Source organism: Phascolarctos cinereus, unplaced genomic scaffold, assembly GCF_003287225.1.
Source record: "Phascolarctos cinereus isolate Bilbo 61053 unplaced genomic scaffold, phaCin_HiC Scaffold_5;HRSCAF=322, whole genome shotgun sequence".
Classification (NCBI taxonomy): Eukaryota; Metazoa; Chordata; class Mammalia; order Diprotodontia; family Phascolarctidae; genus Phascolarctos; species Phascolarctos cinereus.
This window is the reverse complement of record NW_027555958.1, coordinates 231,967,328-231,983,955: the sequence shown is the minus strand read 5'-3', so window position 1 is coordinate 231,983,955 and position 16,628 is coordinate 231,967,328. Positions and strand designations below refer to the sequence as shown.

Below are 16,628 nucleotides of genomic sequence, written 5' to 3'. Positions count from 1 at the left end.
GTACTACCTCCATGAAACTTCCTTGTGATGGAGATTCATTGGATTCTCAATGGCTATGCTAATGGATTATAAAGACTGGCAGTTCTCAGAGTTTTTGGATTTGAGTCCAGGGATGTACTTGGTTAAATTTGGATGTACTCAACAAAAGCTTGGTCAACAGATAATTTATTTTCTCTAATAGCATCTTATGAAGCAACTAAGGCTTAGTGAATGAATGAACAACTACATCTTTATTAAACATTTGCTATATATGCTAAGTGCTCTGTTAAACACCAGGGATACAAATACAAAAAGTAAGGCAGTCCTGCCCTAAAGAACTTAAATTCTGTAATAAAGAGAGCTAAATGAGTTCATTCTATCTATAAAAGGATGGTGGGTAGTTAAGAGAATTTTGGTCTGGGGAATTACTGGAATGGTGAGTTGATCCGTAGGGCGATCAATTAACATGCCCTTTCCAAAAGGTGTGGTACTATTGATTACTGTTCCCAGTCAAGAAGTAGAAAAAAAAAAAGGAGGGTATTTGTACATTGGCCAGGCAGTTGGCAAGGTGGCCATCATGGATGGCTAGATGGAATGTAAAGCATAGCCTGACTTGCTCTGGTCTGGGTCTGTGCAAATATAGTAGGGGAGGCAAGTTTGCCTTCCCTACTCAAGATATTTCAGCCTCTGGATAGAAATCCCAAAGTTAGGTAGATTAATTTCCCCAAGAATTGGGGTCATGGCTTCTGGAGTGCGGAGGTGCAGAAAGCATTTATTAAGTACCTTCTAAATGCCAGGTGCTATGCTAAGTGCTGCATATACAAACGAGGCAAAAGACAGTCCTTGCCCTCAAGGAGGTCATATTCTAATGGGGGAGACAACATACAAACAAATATGTACAAACAATACAGGGTAAATAGGAAATAATTAAGTGAATAGAAATAGGAACAGGAGAAATGGGAAATAAAAGAGAGAAGTGCTAGGATTTAGAGAGGTTGGGAAAGGCTTCTGCAGAGGGTGGGATTTTAGTTGAAGCCAAGGAATCCAGCAGGTAGAGATGAGGAGAGAGAACATTACAAGCATGGGGAGCAGTTTGAGAAAATGACCACAGCCAAGAGATGAGTGTCTTATTTGAGGAACAGCCAGGAGGCCAGGGTCACTGGATTGAAGAGTCCGTGTTGGGGAGCAAGGTGTGAGAAGGCTGAAAAGGTTAGAGGTGGAGGACAGGTTTGAAGGGTTTTGAATGAAGACAGGATTTTGTATTTGATCCTGAAAGTAAGAGGCAGGCGGTTGAGTTTATTGACTAGGGAGGTGACGTGGTCAGATTTTTGCACTTCAGGAAAATCGTTTTGGCAATTGAGTGGAGGATAGATTGGAGTGAGGAGAGACTTGTGGCAGTGACACTCACAATCAGGCTATTTCAGTAGGCCAGATGTGAAGTCATGAGGGCCTTCACAGGGTGGTGGCAGTGTCAGAGGAGAGATGTTGTGCAGATGGAATTGACGGCAACAGCTTGGATATGGGTGGTGAGAAATAGGGAGGAGCAGAGTATGCCAAGTTTTCAAGGGGTGAGGATTTAGGGGAAAGGATAATGAGCTCAGTTTTGGCCATTTTGAGCTTCAGATGTCTACTGGACATCCAGTTCAAGATATCTGAAAGGCAGTTGGAGATGCAAAACTGGAGGTCAGCTGAGGTTAGGGCAGGATAGGTAGGTTTGAGAGATGATAATTAACTCTTAGAGAACTGATGAGATCACCAAGTGAAGTTGTTATTGTTATTGTTCGTCCTTCATTCTTGAAGAGGACCATGAGCTTGATTTGCCTGTGAATTGGATATGAGTGAGGTAGAGCTGAGCAAAGTTGTCACCCTTACTCCTCCAGAATCATTGAAGCCCAATGGCTGAAGTATAGAAGGAGAAGAGAAGAGGCCCTGAGGGACATCCATAGGTAGTGGGTCCAGCAAAGGAGACTGAGAAGATAGGGAGGAGAGGAACCAGAGGAGAGTGGCAAAAACCTCGAGAAAAGAGAGTATCAAGGAGGAGAGGATGATCCACAATGTCAGAGGCTGCAGAGAGATCAAGAAGAATGAGGATTAAGAAAAGGCCATTGGATTTGACAATTAGGAGACCACTGGTAACTTTGGAGAGAACGGTTTTGGTGGAATGATGATGTTGGAAACTGGATTTTAGGGGGATTAAGAAGAGATTGAGAGGAGAGGAAGTGGAGGCAAGATGGATTGCAAGGTAGCTTGAGTGGGTGACCATATGGAATATAAAGCAAGCCTAGCGATGTTGAGTTGTGATCTGTTTTGGTGGGAGGTTTACTTATGGTTACTGAGTCATGTGCCTGGTACTCTACTATGTGCTATGAGGGTTACGAGAGAAGGACAGTGAGTACTGGTGAGTTTATTGTTTTATTAGGGAGACAGAACTAGGTTACTTGAAACAATTTAGATAATTGTGTATTACATAATTAAGTACTAAGTTTCATGACACATTTAACAAAGAAAAAATCTTGAGATTTAAGGTGTTTGTTGTGGTTTCATTTAGCTAATTCTGCACCTACAACATGTTTCAGTGTTAATATTGCCATGTCACTTAAAGCTCCCCTAATTAATCGAATAAAGCAATCCTAGATAAGAATTCAAATTGTAAAGACCTCTGGTGCTCTTGAAACTCATTGCAGGATTTAAAAATCTTAACTATTAGGAAGTTCTCTTCAGTTGGTTTTTTTTTTTCCAGTGACTATGGTCACAGAACTGACAATCATATCATCTTCTAAGAGGGGACAAATATTGGAAAGGGTGAAGTTGAAGAGAAAATTGTAATAGGGTTGTACTCTGGTAAAAGAACTGTCAGAACTGAGGTGTTGCTGAATCTTTTGTAACCAGCACTAGACAGCAAAGGGTTAGGGATCTTGTTTTGTATGAATGCCGTGGTAGTTGGTTACACTGATGAGCTGTCTCATTTAGGTGGGTTGTAGGGACAGGATTAAAGTGTAGAATGACTGTCTTCACCTGTCTTTTGTTTTTTCTTTTACTTCTATGGCATTCTACAGTTTGCCTGTCCAAATTCACCCTATGCCACTAATGGTAGCTGACATTCATATAGAACTTACTCTGTGCCAGGCACTGTGCTAAGCGCTTTACAATTATTATCTCATTTGATCCTCACAACAACCCTGGAAGGGAGGTGCTATTATTATCCCCATTTTATAGATGAGGAAACTGAGGCAGAAAGAGGTTAAGTGGCCTGCCCAGGGTCGCACATTTAATAAATTTCTGAGGTCAAATTTGAACTCAGGTCTTCCTGACTCCTGCTCTACTCACTACCAGCTTGCCACCATATATTCTATGCTGTAGCCAAACAGTGCCTAGCACAGTGCCTGGCACATAGCAGGTAATTAATAAATGCTATTTGACTGAATTACTTATTGCTCCCTTCCCTCTTCCCCCCACCCCGCATGGCCTTAATTTTCCTGCCTTGTGCCTTTACTTGCTTTACTCCTACATCTGGACTTTCCATCCTCTTCCACAAATCCCTACCTTACCTGTCTTTCAAAATCCAGCTCTAATGCTATTTTTGTACAAGAAGCTGGCCTTAGTCTCCCCACTTAGAAATTACTTTTGTGCTTTTGTTACACACATGTGGCGTTCCAATTTCATGTTTTATTATTATTTATGTAGGTCTCATTGCCCCTAGGAAATTGTAAACTCCTTGGTAGAAGACATCATTTCTCATTTATCTCTATGTCTTCTCAAGCCTGGCATGGTGCATTATATTTAGTCAATATGTAATAAACATTTATTGAATTTCTAGCTAATAGAAAAGAACCAAGTAGGTGGTGACTTTTCAGTTCCTCACATGCCTCATTTCTAAGCTGTTTTATGGGGATTTCCCTCCAGCAGCCACCCTGTGAAGGTTTGTCCACAAACTGAAATCATGGGTACTCTAAGTATTGAAGTACATCTTGTGCTGGGCTGTTTGCTTTAGGGATTTCAAGAGAAGGAGTCTCAGTCCCTGACATGGGAGAGCTTATGGGTTTGTTGGATAGACAAGGACTTGGACAGATGGAATCATTTAGATAATGATATAGGACTATGTGTAATCATTTTTCAGATGGAGAGACTGAAGGGAAATGATTCATCTAGGATAAGTTTGGGACAGATCTTCACTTACACCCCTGCATTCTGTTTTCTGGGCTTTGTGGAATCACTGGAAGCTCATTCCATCTCTTTTGTAATCATTCAACAAGAATGGTTAACAGAAGCCTGGTATCAGGCAGAGGAGACGGAAATGTCCATGCCTGATATTGGACTATATAATTTGTTTGTTTTCCTAGACCTTTCAGAAATCGGGAGGAGTGCTAAATCCTATTGTGAGCACACGGCCCGGACACAGCCAACACTCTCAGACATCGTAGTCACACTTGTTGAGATGGGTGAGTTTCACCTTTCGTTGTACACATGGTGACTTGATATGGTAGGATGGGTGACTGAGAAAACAGTTAATTGTTTTGTGACTCCATAGAGATGAGGGAAGTGTCTTCTGGAACTCCTTTAGTCCCTTGAAGGTTCACTGTTAGGGGATTGCATCCACCGCACTTTCCTTAGAGTCAGAAGACCTAGGTCTGAGTACCAGCTCTGATACATAGAAACTGTGTGACTGTGGGCAAGTAACATAACTTCTCTGGGCCTCATTTTTCTTGGTCTCAATTTTCTTATCTGTACTTGAACTGCCTCTGTTTCACAGGATTGCTATGAGAAAAGCACCTTGTATACAGCTAGGTCCCAACTGGGGCAGCGAGGTGGTTCAGTGGATGGAACCCTTGCCTGGAATCAGGAAGAGTCAGCTTCCTGAGTTTAAAACTCAGGACACTTATTAGCTGTGTGACCACAGGCAAGTCGCTTAACCCTGTTCACCTTTGTTTCTGCATTTGTGGAAATGGCAAACCATTCCAGTATCTTTGCCAAGAAAACCCAAATTGGTTCATGGAGAATCAGACACAACAGGAAAACGGACTTAACAGTGACAGGTCCTAATTAGTGCAAATAACAAATCCTTCAAGTGGTCACAAGTATTTGAATTAGTACTGTTTGAAGAATAATTATATGAAATATGGTCATTGGTTCTAGCCCAGTAGAAAATATGTAGTACCTATTAGAATAATGTAGATACTTCAAAGGATTAGTGATTTGCACTAATAATATATGTAAATATTATTATTGTCACGTTGCTTTGTAGCCAGCCAGATTTATCATGAACTGGCACCCCTGAATAAATTTTTAAGAGTGCCATTATCCCCCTATAGTGATGAGTTTTACCTTCAATTTTAGTTTCTGCCAAGTAACAGCAGTGTGGATGTATTTCTAGGATAAGAAACTCCAGACAGATTCTTCTGCCTTCTTGATGATAATTTGTGGAAGTCAGTACAGTGATTTTGTTTTCCTTTCCTTTAGGTTTCAATGTGGAAACTCTCCCTGCATATGCTAAACGGTCCCAGAGGATGGTCATCACAGCACGTAGGTGGCCTTGGATGTGGGCTTGGCTGGCTTTTGGTTACTTATTGTGGGTTTTTTATCTTTTTGAAGGGCTGTCTAGAGTGTAGGCAAACAGGTCATCATGTGAAAGTGTAGTTATCGGGGCAGCTAGGTGGCGCAGTGAATAGAGCACTGTCCTGAAGGCAGGAGGATCTGAGTTCAAATCCAGCCTCAGACCAAACATTTAACACTAGCTGTGGGCAAGTCACTTAACCCCAATTGCCTTAAAAAAAAAAGTATAGTTATCAAAAGGGAACACTGACTCAGTCTCTCCTAGGATCACTAGTTTTAGCCCTAGAAATGCAAGAAGAGCCACGAAGAAGTGGTAGATGTTCTTTTCCTTGCCCAGGGAGAAGAATACAACAGCTTAACTATCCAGAAGGGTTGGCTTGGGCTGGCAGGAAACAAAGGGAATCAATTGCATTTTATTTCATTCTCACTAGAAGCATGCTGCCAGAATATCAAAGCCTTCACTTCTGGGGATGTAGTGACCCTTTTTGGTATTAAAGACACATAGTTGATGGCCCACTTTGTGTCCATATGGCTTAGGGCCCATAGAAAGAGAAAGGGCAGCAGCTTCTCCATCTTGCCTTTTTTTTAGCGTAGCTCTGTCACGATGATAACACTCAAGGAGAATTGGGGGGTGAAGGGGGGGGTTGGCTGTGAGAAGAATGGTAGGCAGGGATCCCATTCACCTCTAGCTACCTAGTGCTTAGGCCAAACCCGTCAGAGTTCTTGCTTGTTCTGTCTTTAAAATAAGTTTTAGTAATTTACTGATACACATTCTTTTTGATATGAGACTTCCTAACAAACACCCATACCTACCTACAAAGTACCTTCCCTGAAGGTGTTAAGTAGTTAACCAGATTTAAAAAAAAAAATTTCCACTTAGTAGTATTTTTTTCAATTACATATGATGATAGTTTGCAACATTCACTTTTATGAGATTTTGAGGTCTAAATTTTTTTTCCTCCTTCTTTCCCTTCCTCTCCCCCTGATGGTAAGTGATCTGATATAAGCTATACATGCACATAAACATATTTCCATATTAGTCATGTTGTGAAAAGAAGAATTAGAACAAAAGGGAAAAACCATGAGAAAGAAAAAAAAAGAGAGAAAATATTATGCTTTGATCTGCATTCATATGCCATCATGCTTTCTCTGGATGTAGATAGCACTTTACATCATGAGTCTTTTGAAATTGTTTGAGAAGAGCTAAGTCTACCAAAGTTGATTATCAAATAGTGTTGCTGTTACTGTATACAATGAGTTAACTAGATTTTTAAAAACTCTCAAATACTATAAGTTGCAGAGAAGGTGCTGGCATAGAGCAGGGTTTCTTAATGTTTTTGGTGTCATGGACCCCTTTGTTAATCTGGTGAAGCATGTGGACTGCTTCTCAGAAGAAAGCTTTTAAATAATTGAAGGAAATGCTCACTTTCAATTAGAGGTTAGTGAAAATAAGGATGTGATTTTGTTTCCCATCAGAGTTCACAGACACCTTCCCCTCCCACCCCCCAGATCTATCCACAGATCCTGTTGGGGGGGGGCGGTCTGTGGATCCTAGGTGAAGATCCTCTGACATAATACCCGTCGACCCAGCAATACCACTTCTAAGTCTGTATCTTGAAGAGATCATAAAAACCGGAAAAAGACCCACATGTACAAAAATATTTATAGCAGCTCTTTTTGTGGTAGCAAAGAATTGGAAATAGAGGGGATGCCCATTAATTGGGGAGCAAGTTGTGGTACGTGATTGTAATGGGATATCATTGTACTGTAAGAATTGATGAGTAAGCAGATTTCAGAAAAACCTGAAAAGACTTACATGAACTGATGCTGAGTGAAGTGAGCAGAAGCAGAACATTGTACACAGCAACAGCAACACTGTGCGATGATCAACTGTGATAGACTCAGCTCTTCTCAGCAATACAATGAACCAAAACAATTCCAAAAGACTCATGATGGAGAAGGCGCGCCACATCCAGAAAAAGAACCGTGGAGTCTGAATGCAGATGGAAACATACTACTTGTTCTCCTTTTCTTTTGTTGTTTTGTTTTATTCTTTTTTGTGATTCCTCCCTTTAGTTCTAATTCTTTTATACTTCATGACCAATGTGAAAATATGCTTAATATGTATGTATATGTATAGCCTATATCAGATTACATGCCATCTTGGGGAGGAGGCAGGAGAGAGGTGGAGAAATTTAAAACTCAAAATCTTAATGGAAGTAAATGTTGAAAACTAAAAATAAATTATTTAAAAAAAAGATCCTCTGACATAGAGGGAGTTTCCATATAGGGAGTTCCTTATACCAATGAAATTTCAGGTCTAATTCTTATCTAGTTTTTTTAAAATTTTTTTTTAAAAAATCACCAAATTTCAAAAGAAAGAATGTTTAAAATAAATAATAAATATAAGAATTTTAAAAATTAGCTTTTATCACTTTTTCAGGTGATTAGAAGTTGTTTAGGAAATCCATTTCTGCGGTCCAACCATTTGTTTTAAGAGCAAGAGGCATTGGTCTGTGGTTTTGTCCTAAGAGAGAAGAACCTTGGGCAATTGGATCTCAAAGGAAAGAGCAGTCAGTGAATGAGTCTGTTTAACTCTATTGCAGCTCCCGTCACCAATCAGCCTGTGACTCCCAAAGCCCTGACTGCTGGACAGAACAAGTCTCACCCACCTCACATCCCCAGCCATTTTCCTGAATTCCCCGATCCCCACACCTACATCAAAACACCGGTAAGTAAGTTGGTCTTGACAGCCTCTTAAACAATATGTCCATTTCTGGTCACTTGTAACCCACAGCTTATGAATAGGTTTTCTTCCAAAGATTGGTTTTTAAGTCAGATGTTTGGAACTTGGAATGCATTTGCCTGTAAAATAATATTTTAAATGATGATTAAATTACAAATCTAGTCCACAGATGTCCATTGAAACCCTAATGTAACTGAAAAGTGTATTTAACAGGAGCCCTTATTTCTTTGATCTTTTTATTGTTGGGGAAAAGAAGAGAGTCTGTGTGGATGAGGTAGGTAAGTTGAGAGCCCATTGTACCTAACATTCTGACAAGGATAATTATCTGTGTGTGTGTATGTGTGTGTGTGCGTGTGTGTGTGTGTGTGTGTGTGTGTGTGTGTTTGTGTGTGTATTTTATTTAAGTATACATATTGGTATGTGTATATATCTATTTATATACATAAAAACAAAAAATACCAAGTCATGCCTCCATTGAGCAATATTCATTTGATAGACATCCTCTGTATGTGTGTTCACTTTCGAAATTCCATTTTGTCCTAATTGGAGAATTCACTTCTGTCCTAATTGGAAAATTTATTTTCCCTTGGAATATGTCATAATGATGATAGGAATATTTATCTCTGGAGGTTATGCACCACTCCTTTTTACATGATAGTGTTGGAGCTGTTGTCTCTATGATGTTTTGATCATGTGTTTCTAGTAATAAAACATTTTTGAGCATGCACCCTCCCACTATGTGTATATTTACTTATTTATAAATTATGTGTATGTGACCCCAGTGGAGTGGGTGGTGCTTGGTTCTATCAACTGCCTCCTTCCTTCTGGAAGGGAGTGGAGCTGAATCTCCTCAAGCTTTACTTTATCTACACTCTGACCTCCTTCCTTTCTAGTTGGAGGCTAGAGATTAAAGTAGTTACACTCTTTTAAGAAGCTAGCTAGCTTATTTTTAACCTAATGACTTTCAGGTCTGCAAGATCACTTTTTCTTCTCTTTTGTGGAGTTTTTATCAGACAGAAAGGTATTAGTACAATCCATAATTCAGAATTTCCAGTTAGGAAAATCATGTATATTATAAAACTTAAACAAAAATAGAAATTTTAATAAATTGAAGTAAAGATAACTTGAATAAACTAAAAAAGCCCTTTGATAAAGGCATATATTCATCAAATTTGTAGAAGACACGAAGCTAACCCAGTGGATGACAAAGTCAGCATTTTAAAAAATCTTGACAGTCTGTAGCCTTGAATTGAATCTAATTAAAAAGATGAAATTCAGTAGAGATCAATGTAAAGTCTTGTATTTAGGTACAAAAAAAAATCAGCTCGACAAGTATAAGATGAAGGGAAGTGTGGACAGACAGCAGTCCTGAGACATATCTAGGTGTTTTGGTGGACTGTAGGTTCAGTGAGTCTGCAGTGTGATGTGGCAACCCCAAAAGCTGGTGCAACCTCAGGTTGCATTAGAAAGGAGAGAGCATCCAGACATGGGGAAGTGAGCATCCCATTGCATGCTGTCTTTGTCAGATCTCACCTGGAGTATTGTGTTCATTCCTGGGCACCCAGGTTCAACAAGGACGTTGACAATCTGTCCAGAGGAGGGCAGGTAGCATGGTGAAGGGCCTGAAGTCCATAACCCTGATTATCAGTTGAAGGAGCTGGGAAAGAGAAGCCTCAGGGGATATGGTAGCTGTATTAGAAGTATTTGTAGGAATTAGACTAGTTCTGAGAAATGAATGCAAAGAGGCCAATTTAAGCCTGATTTCAAGAAACACTTCCTAACATAATAGAGCTGGCCAGTAGTGTGATTGGGCTGCCTCGAGAGGGTCTGGGATTCTCTCCTTGGGGGTCTTCAAGCAGATCTGTTATATCAGAAATTCTTTTGTGTATCCTGTGGAATAGAAGGCTACTGAGGTCCCTTCCAACTCTTTAGATTCTGTGATTCTGGTTCTGCTCACTACATGTGAGTAACACTGGTCCAAAGTAGAGAGGGCAGGGCTCTTATTCACCATCCACTACCCTTCTATACAGTCTGCCCTCAAAGGGGTACCTACCATAGCTGCTAGGGCATGGGATAGATCTGTTGGAAAGTTGTTCCTTGCATAGCTACTGCTGTAGGTGCCTAAGTGTTGATTTGTTTTTTGTTTTTTATAGGTGGCCTGAAAGGTTAAGCCTGGCTCAGAAGAGAGGAGGTTTGGGAGCTTGCATAGTGGGGGATGTAAAGGGATAAGGATAGGTATAGTTGTTTTAGAGACAGACTCTCCTGTTGCCCATTACTGGGAGGATGGGATTCAACCTAATCTTTCTACCCTTAATTACCCCATGGGGGTCATGCCATGGCTTTTACTTTGTTGTTATTTTTCAATTAGAAAAAATTTTTTTTCAATTAAAAAAAATCTGATTTTTTTTCCCTCTCTCATTTTCTTTTATTCCCTTGGGAAAGACAAAAAGAAATACAAAACTCTTGTTACAAGTAGGCTTAGTTAAGCAGAACAAATTCGTTTATTGGCCACGTCCAAAAAATCTGTCTCAATCTGTCTCATCTGAGTACATCATCTCTTTGTCAGGAGATGAGTATTGTGTTTCATTATAGGTCTTCTAGAATCATGGTTGGTCACTGAGTTGATAAGAGTTCATAAGTTGTTTATCTTTATAATGTTATTATATAAAATGTTCTCTGCCCACTTTACTGTGCATCAGGTCATACAAATCTTCCTGGAGTTCTCAGAAACTCTTCCATCATTTCTTATAGCACAGTAATATTCTATTACTTTCATATATGATAATTTGTCCAGTTGATGGATACCCCTTTAATTTCCAGGTTTTTGCATGGCTCCCACTTTGGAGACCACTGGCATAGAGTATGGACCAATGTTGTTCTTGTGTGTTGTGAAAAGAATGGATATTTACCCTCAGCTATCCTTAGTAACCCTGATTAATAGCAACACAATTTGTCTGAGGGTGGGGAGGGACCCAACAGAGCAGGAAGAAATCTTTTATGCTCTAACCTCCTTTCCTCTTTCTTTAGACATACCGTGAGCTCGTGTCAGATTACCAGGTCCTCCGGGAAAAGGCTGCATCACAGAGGCGTGATGTGGAACGGGCACTTACTCGTTTTATGGCCAAGACAGGAGAGACACAGAGCCTTTTCAAAGATGATGTCAGCACATTTCCATGTGAGAATCACTCCCCTGAATGGACCTGTGGTGTCTTGCCATCTGGGGATGGGACTTAGGATGTCATTTTTCCTCCCTCTAGATCTGAACAGGAGGAAGTGAATAATCTTTTGCCCTTTTTTTGCCTTTATTTTTCCAAAAACAATCTTTTTTTAAAAAATTTTATTTTTTACGTCAGAATAATCTGAGACCTCTGGACTTCTCTTTCCCAGATCTTCACATAACCCTCAGCAGAACTGAGAATGTGTTTTATATGGTTCAATTCTGGAGGGAGAAGGGTGGGGGGAGCGTGGAGAGGGCTGGTATGACACCATTCTTGGATCTTGGTGATTATGAGGAGACTCGAGTTACTTTAGAGGTTTCCTAATAATGGTGGGGTGGGGGAAAAGACAGGTAGACAGACTAAACTGGGAGTCAAGAACCTGGCTTTTCATTCTATGTGAGCTTGAGCAGACGTCCCCTTTTTAGGCCTTAGTTTTCTTAACCTGTAAAAACAAGGAGGTTGGAGTGGATGATTTCAGAGGTCCCTTTGATCTCTGATGTTTTATGATTTTATTTATATTTATTTTAATAATAACTGCTAGCATTTGTATAGTGATTTAAAGTTTGCAAAGTACTTAACTCATTTGATCCTCACTGATAGTAGTAGGGTAGTGGACAGTGAATAAGAAGAATAGCAGCCCCTGGGAAGGAGGTGCTATTATTATCCACATTTTACAGATAAGGAAACTGAGGCAGGCAGAGGTTAAGTAACTTGCTCAGAGTCATACAGCTGGTAAGAATCTATAAGGCAGGATTTGAATCCAAGGTTTCCTTGATTCTGAGCCACATATTCTATCCACTTTAAGTGTGTATTTTTTAAAAGTTTTTTCCCTTCAGTACCTCTCCATGCTTGATGCTTGAAAGTACTCAAACCCTGTGTTCTTGAAGCTTTCTGTACTCCAGTGTATCAGGCAATGGGGGCGAAGTTTCTCCATTCCAGACTCTTGACTGCTGGGTGTATCAAGTTATACCCCTTACCCATCAGCAGAATGCTAGCATTTCCTAGTGAGCTTATCTGGAAAATAGCTTAATTCATTCTCATGCAAGGTTCTGTGCTAACATCAAAGACCACCCAAAATAACCTTCTGTCTCATTCCTTTTCTCTAGTGATCGCTGCCCGGCCGTTTACCATTCCCTATCTGACAGCCCTTCTCCCATCTGAATTGGAGATGCAGCAGATGGAAGAGACGGATTCTTCTGAGCAGGACGAACAGACAGACACAGAGAACCTTCCTCTCCACATTAGTGTGGTGTGTTGTCTTTGCTGCCCACCAGGGCTTACCTTTTCCCATTCTGCATCTTTCCATATATAGTCTGTAGCGACTCATCCTCTTGGCTAGTGATCTGAAGTGAGCATTACCCACCTGAGGCCTCTGGTTTGACTTCAGCCTCTCTGTGATTCTTCGTTTGATCATCTCCTCTCCCTATCTTGCCCAGGCAGCCCCTTGCAGGCTCATTTGCCCTTCTGACTTGGGCTGGCTCACCCCTCCACAGCCTGCCAGCTGCTCTCCCGCAGAGGTTCTCTATGGTGTCAGATTTAGTTTGGGCACCTGACTGGCCTTAGTCTAACTGCAGTTCAGAATTCACCCTTCTCTTGCCCCTCAGCAGGGATTGTAGGCAGGTTTGTGCCAACAGGCCCATCCTGTGCTGGGCTTCCCTCAACCTCCACATGGGATAAAGAATCACTTCCAGTGACCTTGTTGGGTACGCTGGCAGCAAAGTATATGTCCTATTTGAAGTAAGAGTTGAAGATCCCCTCTGGGATGAAAGGCTTAGGGGAATTGCCTCAGGGAAGAGAAGAGTACATGAGATACAGCTGGTGAAATGATGCCTTTAAGGCCATGTGGAGTAGGAAATAGAACACTAGATTCAGAATCAGAGAACCTGCGGCCAAATCTTGGTTCTTTTATATTACCTTGACCTTAGCCATGTCATTTTTCCTCTTTGGGCCTCAGTTTCCTTATTTGTAAAATGTCAAAAACCTGAGACTGGACAACCACCACATAACATTTCCCCCTGCTTTTCCACATATTTAGGGCTATGGAAATGATGCTGCTGAGAACATGGCACAGAACCACATGAGTGACCTCCCACGTTCTTCACAAAAAATCTTTTTATCTTTATATTTCTTTTAGGTTCAGCTTAATTCCTTTCAGAAATCTGAGCTAGGAACCAGTTGCTTAGAGCAAATGATTATCCTTAGCTTCCATATTTTAAATACAGTAAAATCTCCTTATTTTGGATTATATTAACTTGGAATTTGTGATAATTGAGGGAGTAAGTGACTGGGTCCTATTTTTGTGTTATCTGAGGACAAGTTTGCTTAGCAAATTAATTTTGGGGTAAAAAAGATTGCAAGGAATGCTTAAGACAAAAAAAACCCTCAAGTATTTTAGGGGCATCACCTGTATACAAACAATTGACATTTTTAAATTATTCTCATTTGTTAAATTAAGACCCTGTAGTGGGGTCTTTTAACTTGGTTTTCAGTTACTATATATACTCAAAAGTAACAACCTATTTCTTCAAAGCTGGTCTATACTTCAGACTTGAGCAGCCACCCTTTGTTACACGTAAGTAGTCCACCGGAGTGACATTTTATTGTCTGTACTAAAAATGTACCAGTTTGCAAAGTTTTTCCAGCCACATCTACTCATAAGAAAAAAATAAGTCAGTGTCTTTACAGTTGGAATTTATGACTCGAGTGGCTCCTTGGCAGATTGCCTCTCTCGCTTCAGTTGTTGGCATTATTCAGTTCTACTTTTCTTAGTCTGATGCTTAATTTCCCTCATCGCTTCCCCCTGAGGCTTTTCTACCTCGCTGCCTTTTTTTCAGAGAGAAGACACTGTCCGTGGGAATAGATGGGATTGATAGGGAAAACAATGCTCTTACTTAATGGAGGAGATCAGAGAAGAAGTGGAATTTCTAGGAGAGCCACCTGAAAGAAGGGAAAAAAAGGGATATTGTCCTCCCATCACTCTACACCCTCCTCCTTTTTCTTTTCCTTGGCTTGCTGACAAATAGTGACTACATGGCAGCAGTGATTCTAACCTTGGCTTCGTGGAATTTCATAGTGTCTCTAATTATCTTAAGGGATGTTATGAAATCCTTAGATTATTTAAAAATTGAAATCAAATATTAACTTAAAATTTTCAAAATAATTCCATGGCTTTATCCCTGAGCTCTTTCCCTTTTTCCCCTCCCCCTCCCCACCCCACATTTAGGCCCAGAGTTCCTAAACTGAGTTGGGTCTGTTGTGATCATTGAACTAGGATCTGAACCCCAGGTTAGTGCCTTACAACTGGTCTGGGTTCTCAGGTGTGGGACCCCTTGGGATCCCCTGTGTCTTGCCGCCCATTTTCTGGTCGTGGCCTCCCCGGACAGCTTTCCCAGGAGTTTTGCTTGGCCTGACTCTGACTCGAGCCAACTTTGGCCATGCAGTGTGTGGAGCCATTTGTTCCTCGTGCTCTATTTGGTTCTACCTGCATCAACATCCTCTGCCCTTGGCTTTATCTGTTTTGACAGCAAGCTATCTGGGTTGCCAAGGGTAAATCTTTTGCCTTGAGGCAGAAGAACAGGAAGTTATAACTAGCACCCTGTCCCCTTGGACTTCATCTTATGAGTGGTGTTTTGTGGTGTGTTCTTCAAAAAAATAATTTTTTATTATGGTTATCAACAAGTACAATATGCTGAAAACAAATAAGAGTACTGGGGGGTTTTTTAAGCTTATTGAATTTAACAAGGTAGTAACAACATTGCCCCTTGACTTGCCTTTCTTCTGAACTTTCTTTTTGTCCTGTATGCATTTTTAGTGTTTTATTGATGGTCCTCTTTTTTTCCCTTTTTTGTTTGCGTGTCTTACCACCCACTTCTTTACTGTCCTCTTCACCAGCTCCCTGAACAGAAACCCTCCCTTGTTACAAATAAATATAGCCAAACAGAATAAGTCAATATCTCGTCTAGGTCTCAAAATGAATCTCTCATTCTATACCTTTGCTTCATCGTCTTTCTGTCTTCATCCTCAGTCTTCTGAAGAATTGCCTGCTCACTGTGTTGATTAGAGTTCTGAAGTCTTTCAAAAATGGATTTCCTTTACATTGTTGTGGATTGTGTGGATTGTTTTTCCTAGGTCTGCTCATTTTACTCTGTGTGAGTTCATATGAGTCTTCTCGTGTGTTTCTGAATTCTTCATGCTTGTCTTTTATAGCAGTACAATAATATTTTCTTGCATTCATTTCCCATAATTTGTTAGTCACTCCCGCTTTATTTCCAGTCCTTTGCACTAACAGAACGGGTATTGTAGGTCCTTTCCCTCTGTCTTTGACCTCTTTGGAGCATGTGTCTAGTAGTGATATGGTTAGATCAAAGTGAACTTTAGGATATAGTTCCAAGTTGTTTTCAAGAATGGTTGCACCAGTTCACAGCCTTGTGAGCAGCATGACACTTGTGAATCACTAGGGGGCACAATTTTCTGTTATAGCAAAGGACTTCTAAATAGGCTTATCCTGCAAGACCTCAGCCCATTTGGGGGTGGATTTTGAAGTCTGTAAAGGTTACCATTGAGATGCTATAATATTGCAGAGGGAATAGGAGGCCATTATTGGCAGTGCCCTACCAATCTCTGCTACCATTCTCCACTCCCTGTTTTCTCTTATTCCTTTTCTTATTCCTCTACTTTTTTTCTTTTCTTCTATCTTAGCCCTGCTACTTATGTCCAGTGACACTGGTAAGTGTTGCTGGTGATTTAGGGTTTGAGACCATTTGACCTTTGCAGCTATATAATTGTTTTGGGCTTTTGATCATCTTTTGCAAAGGAGAATGGGAAATTGTACCGGATCTACCCTAAATGATATCCACGTTAGTCTGGGTGATGTTTGGTCATTTCACGGCTCTTATGGCTTCAGCAAGATTCAGCAAATGTTCAATGCCTAGTATGTCCTAGGCATTGGGGGAAGTGTGAAGATAAATAAGATTTGGTTTCTTGCAATCTAACAGAGGCAAGAAAATGTTTATACAGATAACTGTAATAAAATTTAGAACATACTAAGTGTATGAGATGGTGCTGTGAGTTTTGGGGAAGAAAGATGATTCTGATTTGGGAGATTAGGGAAGTCTTCAAAGAGGAGGTGACATTTG

General features: G+C 40.5%; 1 protein-coding gene across 3 annotated transcripts in view; it reads left to right on the top strand.

The window, feature by feature from the left end:
- TAF8 (TATA-box binding protein associated factor 8) overlaps positions 1–16,628 on the top strand; it is a 34,358-nt gene that overhangs the window by 3,981 nt on the left and 13,749 nt on the right. For all 3 annotated transcript variants that reach the window (XM_078155364.1, XM_020979743.2, XM_020979742.2), the window contains exons 3-7: positions 4,320–4,418; positions 5,437–5,499; positions 8,136–8,260; positions 11,303–11,450; positions 12,600–12,742. In XM_078155364.1, the coding sequence (XP_078011490.1) occupies positions 4,320–4,418; positions 5,437–5,499; positions 8,136–8,260; positions 11,303–11,450; positions 12,600–12,742 (578 nt within the window). The remainder of the gene's footprint in view (positions 1–4,319; positions 4,419–5,436; positions 5,500–8,135; positions 8,261–11,302; positions 11,451–12,599; positions 12,743–16,628) is intronic.